Source organism: Rhinopithecus roxellana, chromosome 6, assembly GCF_007565055.1.
Source record: "Rhinopithecus roxellana isolate Shanxi Qingling chromosome 6, ASM756505v1, whole genome shotgun sequence".
Lineage (NCBI taxonomy): Eukaryota > Metazoa > Chordata > Mammalia > Primates > Cercopithecidae > Rhinopithecus > Rhinopithecus roxellana.
The window spans coordinates 4127339-4142025 of NC_044554.1; the positions used below are offsets into that span (position 1 = coordinate 4127339).

The following is a 14687-nucleotide window of genomic DNA, read 5'->3' on the forward strand; positions in this document are numbered from 1 at the left end:
AATCTCTATACCTGGCCAGGCACGGTGGCTCAAACCTGTAATCCCAGCACTTTCGGAGACCAAGATGGGCGGATCACGAGGTCAGGAGATCGAGACCATCCTGGCTAACATGGTGAAACCCCGTCTCTACTAAAATACAAAAAACTAGCCGGGCGAGGTGGCAGGCGCCTGTAGTCCCAGCTACTCCAGGAGGCTGAGGCAGGAGAATGGCGTAAACCCGGGAGGCGGAGCTTGCAGTGAGCTGAGATCCGGCCACTGCACTCCAGCCGGGGCAACAGAGCGAGACTCCGTCTCAAAAAAAAAAAAAAAAAATCCCTATACTTTTACGAGTAATTGCTCTATGGCTTGGTGTATCAGATTATTTTCCCCAAGGAAAACAAAAATTGGCTACAATTCAGTCACTAAGGGCCCTTTCCCCTTTGAATTAAAAATAATAAAATGTTAAGAAAGGGCCTGTTGAATGATCATGTTAAGAAAGGGCCTGTTTAAGACGCCCGATCTCAGACACTGAGAGGACAGCCTTTTTCGCCCTAGAACAGAAGCCACGGTGTTGGAAGAGTGGGACTTCTTCCTCGCTTGGTCACCATGAGAATCAAGGATCAGAACACAGGACTTCAACCCCAACACTGCCCTGTCCTGCAAAGCAACAAATGCAGTTTGCTGAAGGCTATAGCAAGATGCAAAGGTCATTTTTAAGACAGAGATGATCTCTTAGAGAAAGATTTCTTGCCTGTGAGGGTCGGTGAGGGAAGGACGTAAACATGGTTCTTTCTTGAGCTCTGCTTCTGCTGATGGCAGCAGTGATTACAGCAAATGCACCTCAAAAATAAGCAGACCAGTCTCCTGGTCCCCTAATCTGAAATCCCCTGCTTAGCTTCCGTTTCCCTGAAAATGCTTGAGGCCACTGACTGTCCTTCCTCCCTCAGAAAGGGGCTCTCTTCAAGCCAGCCAGCCCATAAGGTGTAAGGACAACCTCTTTGAATCCCCATTTGAGATACACTGAAGAACTGCACCATGCAAAAGGCCCAAGACCTACCAGATATGAGTGACTGTGCTTCTACAAAGAAGCATAATCTTCACAGTCTGCGGCAGGCAGGGGCTCCACGTGTCTCCCCTGTATTATCTGCAGACACAACTGCTCTTCTCTTTCCCTCCTGGGCATTGCAGGTGGTGGTCAGTTTCTTCACCCATGCTCCCGGCAATGAAGGAGGTAAACACACAATGTGTTTCCCTCTCAGTAAGTCAAAAGACAAAAACAGCTACAGGAGTACACGTTTAATCCTGACCTCTCAGGTCACCCACCGCATCACACAGGAAGTCCCAGTGGTTGGTGGGTGAGAAGACTCTAACAGGAGACAACTAACAGAGGTGCCTGACCCAAACTGTGCCCAAGACACACACCAAAGCCTAGGACCAGGCATCAGGACTGAAATGCCGTCGATGAGAAATCCATTTTCCTACAATCAAACAGCAGCTATCACAGCACTATCTCCCTTAACAAAACTATTCTCTCCTCAGCAAAGGCCTCCGCAGTCTTGCTCCAGAGGTGCCTTTCAGCAAACTCTCAACAACGGTCCTCATACACAATGTTCACGGATGAAAGGTCTTGCAAACAGTACTATGATGCTTAATGATTTTAACAGGAATATGATGTGGCAAATTCACACACAAATTGGTTGTTCAATGGGAAATAACATTTCCAAGACACCAGCACCCATGTCCTTACCACTGTCTCATCTGAGGGCAAAAGCAAGTTAACTAGGGCCATACACAACAAAGAAAAAAACACATTAAACCCTTCATTATTTTAATTTTTCAAATTGTAACTTCAAAACAAATTTTCAAAGACGAAGAAGAGAAAAGATTTTACAGCTCCTGTGCTGCTTTTTTTTCCAGACAGGGTCTTGCTCTGTCACCCAGACTGGAGTGCAGTGGCCCAGTCTCGACCTTGCAGGTTCAAACAATCCTCCCACCTCAGTCTCCCAAGTTGCTGGGACCACAGGCACACATCACCACACTGAGCTAATTTTTTGTGGGTTTTTTTTGTTGTTGTTGAGACAGGGTTTCACCATGTTGCCCAGGCTAGTCCAATGCTGCCTTAAACACAAAGTTTCACGACAAAATACAATGTTTTGTTTTGTTTTGTTTTTTGAGAGGGGAGTTTCATTCTTGTTGCCCAGGCGACAATGTAATGGCGTGACCTCAGTTCACCGCAACCTCTGCTTCCCAGGTTCAAGTGTTTCTCCTGTCTCAGCTTCCCAAGTAGCTGGGATTACAGGCATGAGCCACCATGCCCGGCTACTTTTATATTTTTAGTAGAGACACAGTTTCTCCAAGTTGGTCAGGCTGGTCTTGAACTCCTGACCTCAGGTGATGTGCCCGCCTCAGCCTCCCAAAGTGCTGGGATTACAAGCACGAGCCACCGCGCCCAGCCTAAAACACAATGTTAATTCAACAGAAAGGTCATACTAAGCCCTCACTTGGGTCATGGACACACACCAAGTCAACCCACATGATTAACTTACCAAACAAGTCAAATGAAAATGGGTCCCTTCCACCAAAAAATTCCCTGAAGACATCATCTGGGTTGCGGAATGTGAAGCCAAATTCAAATGGACTGTCAAAATGACTTCCACCTGCACAAATACAGCACAGCTTTTAGTTTATGAATTTTGGTGTTTTGTAGGCAAAGAATTCTTTGTTGACAGAACATTATACAAATCATGATCTAATAAAAACAAAAATATTTCATAAACCTGAAGTTCTCTGTAATTCAAAACATGAGCCCTGTACTGACTGAAAGTGAGTGTGCCCAGCGGTGATGACACATGAGTGCAGATGCTGAGATTACTTTTTGACATCTCTAAACCCGTGATCGGCATGTAACATTACACACCATTTTTATGATTTGTTATGAAGGTTTACCAACCAAGAGTATTTGCATCCACTTCAACGACTGGCCTCCTGGAGCCACAGAAGCTGCCATGTGGCCCCAGTGGGTCTGGAGCAATAATTTCCCAACATTCCAAGGGAGGCTGGTCACACCCCAGTGACCATGGGAACTTTTGGAGACAACGTACAGGCCCTACAAGGTCATTATTTTAGCTTTTCAGGAAAATCTGCTCTTCAAACCCTTAAGATATTTTGACATAACATCAAGTGCTGATCTAAGGGTGTATGTTCACAATATACTGCAGTATGGTTACAAATTGTATTCTACCTATAAGAAGTACATCAACATATACTTCCAGTCTCACAAAAGATTTTTAAATGCTATCAATTTCTCTGTCCTCTCCCCAATTTAGTTCGCTTTCTAGGTTGCATCTCTATTTACTGATACAAAATAGACTCTGACCAAGAGACTCGTGATTTACAAACTCAACTTACTTGCCAAGACCATGTGTCTTCAAAGAAAAAACTCATGTACTTACCTCCTCCTCCACCATTTAATCCTTCTTTGCCATATTTGTCATAGATGTCCCGTTTCTTAGCTAAAAATTTAAAGAAAAGTCAGTAAGGCCAAGTTCCTTTCAAACCCTTAATTCAATAGAAAAGGTATTTCCCAAGTTGTAAATCAGTTTTCAATGTATTACAATTAAATTTCAAAGAGTATGGCCATCTTTTCTTTAAAACAAAAGGAAGTAAGAGGGAAAACTTTCTGTACCTCTCTCCTGAAAAACAATTCAAAAAAGAAATTAAGTATGTAAGTATTTACGGCTGGGCACGGTGGCTCACACCTGTAATCCCAGCACTTTGGGAGGCCAAGGTGGGCAGATCACCTGAGGTCAGGAGTTCAAGACCAGCCTGGTCAACGTGGAGAAACCCCATCTCTACTAAAAATACAAAATTAGCCAGGCATGGTGGCGCATGCCTGTAATCCCAGCTACTCAGGGGGCTGAGGCAGAAGAATCGCTTGAACCCAGGAGTCAGAGGTTGCAGTGAGACCAGATTGCACCACTGCACTCAAGCCTGGGCAACAAGAGCGAAGCTCCATCTCAAAAAAAAAAAATTTTTTTTTATTCCATTAGATCATTTCTTTCACTCTACTGCCCACAGAGCCCAGACACGCTACATTAAAATCACATGACCAAGTACAAAATTATTCCAACCACAGAAGTGCACCGTCTTACTACAAAAATCTGCAGCACAAAAACAAACATGCCAGGGCCTAGGCAAGTGGTAGAAAGCAGATGTGCCAGAAAGGCGCCAACCTAACACCCTACAGGCTCCTTTACCCTGAAAAGGGACCACCTGGATGCCAGGCCTGGGGCTAGCATGCTGCTCTCACACTTATATTCCAAGCGCTACTTATATCCCAGAACAAAAAGAATGATACTAGAAGCATTGGTACTTCTGACATGATACCATCGGTGTTCCTCAAAAAAATCTCATAGGCTGGACGCAGTGGCTAACGCCTGTAATCCCAACACTTTGCGCAGGCAAGGCTGGTGGATTACTTAAACCCAGGAGTTCAAGACCAGTCTGGGCAACACGGCAAAATTCCACCTTTAAACACAATATAAAAAAGTTAGCTGGGCACAGGGGCACCCACCCGTGGTCCCAGCTACTCGGGAAACCGAGATGGAAGAATCGCTTGAGCCTGGGAGGTCAAGACTGCAGCAAGCTGTGATCATACCACTACATTCCAGCCTGGGCAACAGAGTGAGACCCCTTCTCAATCTGTAAAAAGTAAAAGAAAATCTCACATTCCACAAAATGGGAAAACAGGCTTCGAAGCAAACCACTTACAAGCAAGTTCAGGTAGCCGGTGCCATGGCAAGAACAATGACCATGTTTTGAAGATAACTCCAGCTCGCACTTAAGACTGCCTAAAAGGATATGAAGAGCACATCCCGCACCTCCCGAAGGAACCAAGCGACTCTTCAGTGTGAGAGTTGAAAGCTGCTCTATCAAGTATGACGCTTCATTTTGGTCCTCACTTTTCCTAATGCCACTAGTCCCTAAAATCCTGAATCTGGCAATACTGAATTAGCACACAAACAACAACCACCGAAGAACAAGATGGGAACACTGAGGCCTGTGCCCTCCTGTCACTCCAGCACACAAATCCAAGGGAACAAGCATCGCGCAGTGGCGCTTGGAGCTTGAGAGGATGATCACCTCAACCCAGGAGTTCAAGGCCTCCCTGGGAAACCTAACAAGACCCTCTCTCTTTAAAAAAAAAAAAAAAAAAAAAACTTTCCAATGAATAAGCTCAACAGTTCAAGACCTTAAATGCCACATTTCAAGATGATTTCAAGTATCAGTGTTTTATGTCTTTTCCTATTTTTGAAGTAAAATGTCTGGGATTTCCTCTAAAACAAAGGAGGTGGGCCACAGTGTCACCAGAGAAAGCAAGGCTGGTGGTGTGCTGGTAGCTGTTGAAGGTGGCAAGCTTACACTGGGTTCCTTCTGTTTTGTTTGTTTTTTGTTTTGTTTTGTTTTTGGAGACAGGTCTCGCACTGTCACCCAGGCTGGAGTGCAGTGGTGCAATCTCAGCTCACTGCAACCTCCGCCTCAAACTGGGTTCCTTCTTTTAAAAAAAAAAAAAAAACCCCACATTTGTTGTAAATATGGGCCAATTACCTGAACATATGCAGATACACTTAACTTAACCAAATGCCCACTTCCAGGGTTCTGGTAGTCCATCCCTAACTTTGTAAATGCCTCGGCCTTTGCTTGCAACAGGTCACCCAGCACTGCAGCAGACAGGGGCATTGTGTGGCTTTCCAGTTCTGTCACTGTTCCCCCACCCCAGGCCCCATGCACAGCCTTTTACTTCCCCACGGAACCCCAACTGCATCTAGGCAACAGCTGACCTCTGACCCCTCACCCATTTGTGAACTAGGCCAATGGATCTGACTTCCAGTAACATACAACACCTCTGCTCCAGACCCAGGAGGGGAAGACAGGCCTGAAATTTGCAAACTAAATTTTAGCTGTACGTTCCATCCCCTCTTCTTGGGAACTAATCACGTCCTCTCGAGTAGTAAAGCTGACTCCACTGGCATGGTATTGTTTAAGCCAGTGGGGGTGAGCGAGGTCAGAATGATCACACACAACAACGGGGGCAGGCAGCGCCACATGCACAGTGACCTGAGTCCTGCAACCTCCTCTGCCCAGGGTTCCTAGTCCTGTTTTAAAACAGCCATCCTAAGAGAAACTGCCAGAAGCCCTGGTACTCCGCAGTTCTCGCGGTTACCTCAATCAATTCACATCTTCACGAGAAAAGTAAAAACCTCTCGGGGACCCAAAATCCAGTTGGCATCAAAAACAAGTCACTTGAGTCCATACTGTGCTACCCTCAGGAGGATCCCAACACCCACTCCGCATTCCGGCATGCCCGCTCAGGGTCCTTCAGCAGCTCCGGGGCACTCACCATCCGACAGCACTTCATATGCCTCCGCTACTTGTTTGAATTTTCTCTCTGCTTCTTCTTTATTCTCGGGATTTTTATCTGGATGCCACTTCAGTGCCAGTTTCCGATATCTTGAAAAGAATAAAGGATACTGATCACGTTCTAAACCCAGAAATCAACTATGCTTTTGAAACTAACATCGTTAACCACGAGAATGACTTCAGAGCTGCAAACTGGTGAGATGAATACCGGTTTTAATTGTAAAACCTCCCTTTCCTCTACAATGAAATACACAAAGTTCTAAAATCCAGATAGCCAGGTGAGGTGGCGTGTAGCCAGACAGACCCAGCTCCTCCAGAGGCTAAGGGGAGGCAACGGCTTGAGGCCAGGAGTTCAAGGCTACAGTGAGCTATGATCACACCACTGCAGTCCAGCTGGGGCGACAGAACAAGACCGTCTCAAAATTAAAAGTGTAAAAATACTCATTAAAGTGAGCTTTAAAAACAAAATCCTGATAGCATAATACAAACCAACCTCTGGAGAGAGAAAAATGAAGATCACAGTGTCCACAACATGGACTGACAGTGACAGGAAGTAAAGGGGAAAAGGGCAGATGTGGTGGCTCACGCCTGTAATCCCAACACTTTGGGAGGCTGAGGTGGGAGCATCACCTGAGGTCAAGAGTTCAAGACCAGCCTGGCCAACATGGAGAAACCCCGACTCCACTTAAAATACAAAATTAGCCGGGCATGGGGGTGCATGCCTGTAATCGCAGCTACTCAGGAGGCCGCGACAGGAGAATCACTGGCAGAGGTTGTGGTGAGCCAAGATCACCCCACTGCACTCCAGCCTGGGCAACAAGAGCGAAACTCCGTCTCAAAAAAATTTTTAAAAGGGAGAAAAAGGCCTGGGTCACTGAGCAGTAAGATCGAACATCACCATCCATATCCTTCCATGTTCTGATTGCCAGGACCCTACTTTCTCAGCCAGTCCACTACTTAGCTCATCTGTGTGCCAAAGGTGAGCCACCTGCCACCAAACAGGCCAGGATCTCGGGATCTTTCAAACACCCTCTGTGCTATATTCAAGATCTAAACAGAGTTAGAACACTGACTTCCTTCCCATCCCTGATGATAAAGATCTTGCCTTACAGACTTTACAGGCTTGGCTTTTAGATTCTGTAACTTCAGACTTCATTAGCACACAGATTCACTTTAATTTCCTAATTTTTTTTTTAAGTACAAAGAGGGGCTATTAACACCCAGTACATACATATCCATGAGGTCATAAATGCATGCTAGAAAACTTGGGCTGGATTTTATCACTGCCCTGTCTGCCCTTGTTTCTCTATGCCAGATCCTCAGTGCCCCTTTCCATACAGGGATGTTTTTTTCGTAGAGTAATTATATGAACAGTTTTTATGACCTCCTTTTGGTCTGAAATACTTTTGAACAGAATTTCTTTCTTTAAAAAAAAAAAAAACAGAGACGGGGTCTTACTGTGTTGCCCAGGCTGGTCTCGAACTCCTGGGCTCAAGTGATCCTTCTGCCTTGGCCTCCCGAAGTGCTGGGATTGCAGGCATGAGCTACCGTGTGGGGCCTGAACATAATTTCAAGAGGAGGATTTATAAAACCATTTAATCATATGATTGGTGTCATTTTCCCATTTGCCAAGGTAGTCTCACTTATAAAAAAAAAAAAAGGGAAAAGAAATGGCTAATTTCATCCGCTGCCTTTACTTGGGGTTAACGTGGTTCTTAAACACCTTCATCATGGAACTCTCAAAGTGGGTTCCCTTTCGGGTTCCTGGTGGTGGGTTTTGAAAGATAAGGGAAAGCACATTTTGAGCATATCTGGGTACCATGGTGCGGAACACTTGGGAACCAGAGCTGTTTCAGAGGAATCTCAAGTCTGCTTTTAGTTTTCAGAGACACGGCTTGTAACACATCAGAAGACACAATTTCCAGGACTCAAGCAGCAAGCCAGGATTCTAGGTTGGCTGCTGTGTCATCTTTGAAGTCAAGACCCTCCAAGAGTCCTCGTTTTGACGGTAATTCAGCCTAGGGAACTCATGTGAATACTACTATGTAGAAATAAAGCCTAGACCTTGAGTGAACATCTGTATATTGGTTGAAAATGATAGTGGTAACCATTGATCCCCCTTACTTCATTTGACATTTGGAAAATTCCAGGAATTTACCATTTTTGCAATGAATATGGATACCACGTAGTACTTTGGTGTTATCTGCTTTTGAAAAATAAAGTCTTCGGTTCACCCGGTGGAAAAAAAAAACAACACTGACTTCCACAAAGATTCTAGGACCAAGGTCACATTCTGTTGCAGAGTTTCAACTGACCAAATAATTGCATGCTATTTAAATACGAAAAAAAAAGCCGGGGTGCAGTGGCTCACACCTGTAATCCCAGCACTCTGGCAGGCCGAGGCGGGTGGATCACCTGGTCAGGAGTTCGAGACCAACCTGGCCAACATGGCAAAACCCCATCTCTACTAAAAATACAAAAAAGTCGGGCATGAAGGCATGCGCCTGTAATCCCAGCTACTCAGGAGGCTGATGCAGAAGAATTGCTTGAACCCAGGAGGCAGAGGTTGCAGTGAGCCAACATCATGCCACTGAACTCCAGGCTGGGTGACACAGCGAGCCTGGGGCTCAACATGAATACATGAATGAATGAATGAATGAATGAATGAATGAACACACTAATGAATACAAAAAAATTCTCTAGTCTAATTAGCAAAACCTAAGCAGCATATATTCAAAAGGAGGATAATGTTAAAAAAGAGAAGCAGTATACCCCTCAAAATCTCAGACTAGTATACAAATCTGACAGTGCTTTTAATACTTGGCAAGTTATTACTGTAAAGCTGTCGTGGCTCAATTTAACTTCCAACATGTTCAACAAAACCTTGGCTTAACCATACTAAAATCTGATTAAAGCTGGAGTCCAGAATACTTAACAGTAATTTACGTCACTGTGGACCTAAATAAACATGTAGCAGTGGATCAAATAACCCTAAATGTGCCAGAAATCCTCAAAAATAACAGACCATACAAAAGACAAAAGAGAAAAAATGATTAGTGTGCAGTACTACCTACTATCTAGTGTTCATATGAAAACTTGGTAACAGATAAGAATGCAGGACGCCGGGCGCGGTGGCTCAAGCCTGTAATCCCAGCACTTTGGGAGGCCGAGGCGGGCGGATCACGAGGTCAGGAGATCGAGACCATCCTGGCTAACACGGTGAAACCCTGTCTCTACTAAAAAATACAAAAAACTAGCCGGGCGAGGTGGCGGCGCCTGTAGTCCCAGCTATTCGGGAGGCTGAGGCAGGAGAATGGCGTGAACCCGGGAGGCGGAGCTTGCAGTGAGCTGAGATCCGGCCACTGCACTCCAGCCTGGGCGGCAGAGCGAGACTCCGTCTCAAAAAAAAAAAAAAAAAAAAAAAAAAAAAAAAAAAAAAAAAAAAAAGAATGCAGGACAAGATTCAACGGTGTATGCCCCAGTCATACACCTACTAAAATATTTAAAAATCAAGGTGTAATACAACATATGACATGCAAGTGTAAACAGTGCCTTCAGATCTGTTGGACCTGCACACCAGTACTTCAGCACCAAGGAAGGAAGGCCCATGGTGTGTGATTCAAACACAGGAAGAGTCTGGTATCTCAGGAGAGATGCAGAATAGCTGGCAGCCACAGACCTTTTAAGTCCTCAAACAAAAACTATCAACACACACAAAGCCAAGGATACACAAGGTAGACTGTTCTAACAGCATGCACCCCATAGCTATCATTCTGCTAATTTTTAAAAGTCAGCATTTATAAAACTGTACCCTCAGGAGTGCAGGAAATCTCACTGCTTTTAAAGGTTAACAGCCTGTTCTAAATTCCTACTTCAACATCATGCAAGAGACACTCAGCAACTTGTATGTTCTCACAAATAACTATAACGAATCTACTCTCTAATGACCTCTATCATAAAGGTATGTAAGTTTCATCATTACTGAAAGTACTGTACACATATTACATGCTTATCCACTGATAAGGTTTGGCTGTATCCCCACCCAAATCTCAACTCGAGTTTTATCTCCCAGAACTCCCAGGTGTTGTGGGAGGGACCCAGGGGAGGTAACTGAATCAGGGGGACTGGTCTTTCCCGTACTATTCTCATGACAGTGAATAAGCCTCACAAGACCTGATGAGTTTACAAGGGGTTTCCACTTTTGCTTCTTCCGCGTTCTCCTGCTGCCACCATGTAAGAAGTGCCTTTCGCCCTCCGCCATGTTTATAAGACCTCCCCAGCCATGTGGAACTATTAAGTCAAATTAAACCTCCTTTTCTTCCCAGTCTTGGGTATGTCTTTATCAGTAGCATACACACAGACTAATACATCCATTAACTTATTCAAGAAGAGCAAAGTATTTCTGTCTTCGTTCTATAATCTGTCAAGCTGTTAACACTATTGATAAGAACAGTGTGGGCCTCAAGTGTTCAGCATAGGATTCCTCAGTGTGGGAAACCTCACTCCATCGGTGACAACGTCAGGGCCTGCCTGACCTCTCCTCCGTGGGCTGCTTCTACTAGGTTCCTTGGCAGAGGTTTCAAATCACCTGAAGGCAACGTTAGCTCTGCCCAACAGTAGTCATCTTGACTTGGCTTTTTTTTTTTTTTTTTTTTTTTGAGAGACAGGGTCTCGGCTCGGTTGCCCAAGCTGGAGTGCAGTGGCACGAACATGGCTCATTGCAGCCTCAACCTCCTAGGTTCAAGCAACTGTCCTGCCTCAGCCTCTGGAGCAGCTGGGACTACAGGCATATGCCACCACACCTTTTTTTTTTTTTTTTGGTCAAGACAGTATCTCATTTTGTTGCCCAGGCTGGTCTCAAACCCCTGAGCTTGAGACTGACCCTCCCACCTAGACCTCTCGAAGTACTGGGATTAGAGGTGTAAGCCACTTGCCTGGCCGTAATTTAGCATTTTAAAATGAACTATCTCAGCCACGCACAGTGGCTCACATCTATAATTGCAGCAATCTGGGAGGCCAAGGCGAGAGGATCACTTGAGCCCAGGAGTTTGAGACCAGCCTAAGCAACATAGTGAGACTCTCTTTATTTTTCCATTAAAATTTAAAAATTAATCAAAATGAACTATTTGGCCCAAAAACAAAGTTAATTTTATCTTCAGGCCCACTAAGTCTAGCAGTATAAACTTCATTATTTTTTTTTTTTTAAGCTAACAGAGCAGAGAGTTTATTCAGAGTACACACCAAGAGAGATGTGGGTTGTCCTGACTGGACAACAGCCCATAGAGTCCTGTGTTGTGGTTTTTATTAGATCAGACTTTCTCTTTTTTTTTTTTGCATTGTTATTTTTTTTTTTATTATACTAACTATTCCAGGCTAACTGCTCTCTAGCTATGTTAAAATCTAACAATCTGTCTCATGATGTCTCTGCTGTACACTCTACATTCACAGTTAGCACTTCATTAATTAAACAGACTGAGGTTACTGTGAGAGCCTTCTATGGCTGGAACTGCCCTCCTCACATTGGCCAGGCCCTGGTCACACAGATGGAGGTGCAACAGGCAGTGGTGCAGTTCTCAAACTTTCATATGAATCAGAAGGGACTCCAATGGCAGAGGCTGGAGCCCAACAATCACACCAGGAAAATCCGAGTGCTACCTACTCTGGGCCCCTGCCTTGCAAAAGGGCACTCAAGAGTGCCAAGTCAGCTCCATTTTCAAAGTCCAAAGTAAAAGATGTTTGGGATTATTTCACATCCTTGGTAACTTTGTCATCGACTTCAGATATAAACCAAGTGACTAACGAAGAGCAAAGCCCAGACCTAGACTGCAAATGCTCCTTGTTAACTGCTCTGTCAAATTAAACTACATGGCATTCAAAGACTGGTATACTACACTAAAAGTCGTTTTCATAGGCAACAGAAAAAGTTACACTACTCAATTACCAATGTACCACTGTGCAGATGCATTATCTCAGAAATAAAATTACTTACGCTTTCTTAATATCCTCGGGTGAGGCATGTCTCTGCACGCCTAGAACTTCATAGTAATCCACCATGTTTTAAGAGATTGTTGGAATGGGTCCTGCAAGTAAAAACAGGTGGTCAGTGATGAGGATGCTGGGGATAGGCAAGTCACGGTGGTGGGATGGGTCTGGAGAGGGAGGAAGAGATGGTGTCACCTTAGCACCTACCGGCCTACAGAGGGAACTTCCACTAGAGCTAACCACTAGCCTGGCTGGGCCAAGACCTTGTCTGGGAACTGGTTCCCAGATTCATGCCCGAAGACCCTTCTAGAGATGGGGAAAAAAGCTCTGAAATAGCCTAATTAAAGCCTAAACTAAATAAAAACAACAGGTGAGTCTGAGGCAGAGACTCCATGCCACTTGACCACTAGCTGACAGGGTCTGTCGTGTGTTCCTAGACACAGTCTGTGCTCAGGGAACGTCAGTTACCTCTTTCATTCAAAGCATTCCTATGCCAGGCGTTGGGGAAGACCGTGGGGCTCCAAGGACAAACATGTTGTCCCTGCCCCGAACCAACTTCACATGGGAACAACAGAAAGCCATCCTTCCACCATTCTGTCACCCACACAAGGGAACAATAAAAGCCCTCCCACATATCTCCCAAAAGAGAAAGACCTTTGAGTACACACTGGTTAGTGTAACTTTACCCTCTGGTTCCAAGCTCCCATCCATTCCTCTACCAAACAAAGACAATACTGCCCTGCTGACCACACGAATTAGATGGTATCACTACCGATTAGAAGGTGGAAAGAAAACCAGCAGCAGAGATTCGCTCCCTACGTTCCCCTATGGTTTACGTGGTTCAACCTTATTACTTCTCCGGGCAGTAAAATGCTCCACGAAACCCATTCTGCTCCTGCCAGCTCTAAAGGAGGATGCAGCCTCTGGTCCCACAGGGAGGAACTGCATACATACTACATACATACTGCATACATACTGCATACATACTGCATACATGCTGCTGCTTTAAGACATGATGTTTCTTAACCAATTTACCTCTTTATATTTCACTGGCTAACCTACTCTATTAAATCAACAATCAAGAATCTGCACAGCCTGGCGCGGCAATTCGCATCCCTAATCCCAGCACTTTGAGAGGCCAAGGCGGGTGGATCACAGGGTCAGGAGATCGAGACCATCTAGGCCAACCAACATGGTGAAACTCCGTCTCTACTAAAAACACAAAAATTAGCCGGGTGTGGTGGCACACGCCTGTAGTCCCAGCTATTTGGGAGGCTGAGGCAGGACAATCTCTTGAACCTGGGAAGTGGAGGTTGCAGTGAGCCAAAATCGCACCACTGCACTCCAGCCCGGGCAACACAGGGAGACTCCGTCTCAAAAAACAAAACAAAACCAAAAAAAGGCCGGGTGCAATGGCTCACACCTGTAACCCCAGCATTTTGGGAGGTTGAGGTGGGTGGATCACTTGAGGTCAGGAGTTCGAGATCAGCCTGGCCAACATGGTGAAACCCCATCTCTACTAAAAATACAAAAATCAGTCGGCGTCACGGTGCACATCTGTAGTCCCAGCTATTCAGGAGGCTGAGGCAGGAGAATCACTTGAACCCAGGAGGCGGAGGCTGCAGTGAGCTGAGATCGTGCCACCACACTCCAGCCTGGACAACAGAGCAAGACTGTCTCAAAAAAAAAAAAAAAAAAAGGCAAGAAGGAAAAAGAAAAAGAAAAAAACATTATCACGAAACCACAAAGAAATATCTGTGGACACTTAAACTCCTGGTTTTTTTGTTTTTGTTTTTTAACTGAGACAGAGTCTCGCTTTGTTGCTGGTCTTGGTCTCAAACTCCTGGGCTCAAGGATTCCTCCCACCTCAGCCTCCCCAAGTGCTGGGACTGCAGGCACGAGCCACCACACCTGTACGTAACACTCTTGTTTTTATGGAAGTCCTTTAATCAAAAAACAAAAAACTATCATGGAAATCAGGATCTATCTAGATGTATATAAACTGCATTATCAATTCAATGGAATGACTAACATCAAACTTAGAAAGGAATGTACATCTTCAAATACATGAGAGCAAAGATTCTAGGTGTTAAGTTTAAAATGTCAACTACAAATACAGAATTTAGAGTATCAAAATGTTCTTTTTAAGTACATTTGTTCCCGGTATTTTTTTTTTTTTTTTTTGAGACGGAGTCTCGCTCTGTCACCCAGGCTCGAGTGCTGTGGCCGGATCTCAGCTCACTGCAAGCTCCGCCTCCCGGGTTCACGCCATTCTCCTGTCTCAGCCTCCCGAGTAGCTGGGACTA

At 44.9% G+C, this 14687-nt stretch overlaps 1 protein-coding gene across 6 annotated transcripts in view; it reads right to left on the reverse strand.

The window, feature by feature from the left end:
- The window catches only part of LOC104671759 (dnaJ homolog subfamily B member 6), an 83184-nt gene that overhangs the window by 49207 nt on the left and 19290 nt on the right, over positions 1-14687 (reverse strand). For all 6 annotated transcript variants that reach the window (XM_010375377.1, XM_010375376.1, XM_010375369.2 and 3 more), the window contains 4 exons: positions 12389-12479; positions 6380-6489; positions 3432-3491; positions 2526-2636 (listed from right to left, as the gene is read on the reverse strand). In XM_010375377.1, the coding sequence (XP_010373679.1) occupies positions 2526-2636; positions 3432-3491; positions 6380-6489; positions 12389-12453 (346 nt within the window). In that variant the 5' untranslated portion in view covers positions 12454-12479. The remainder of the gene's footprint in view (positions 1-2525; positions 2637-3431; positions 3492-6379; positions 6490-12388; positions 12480-14687) is intronic.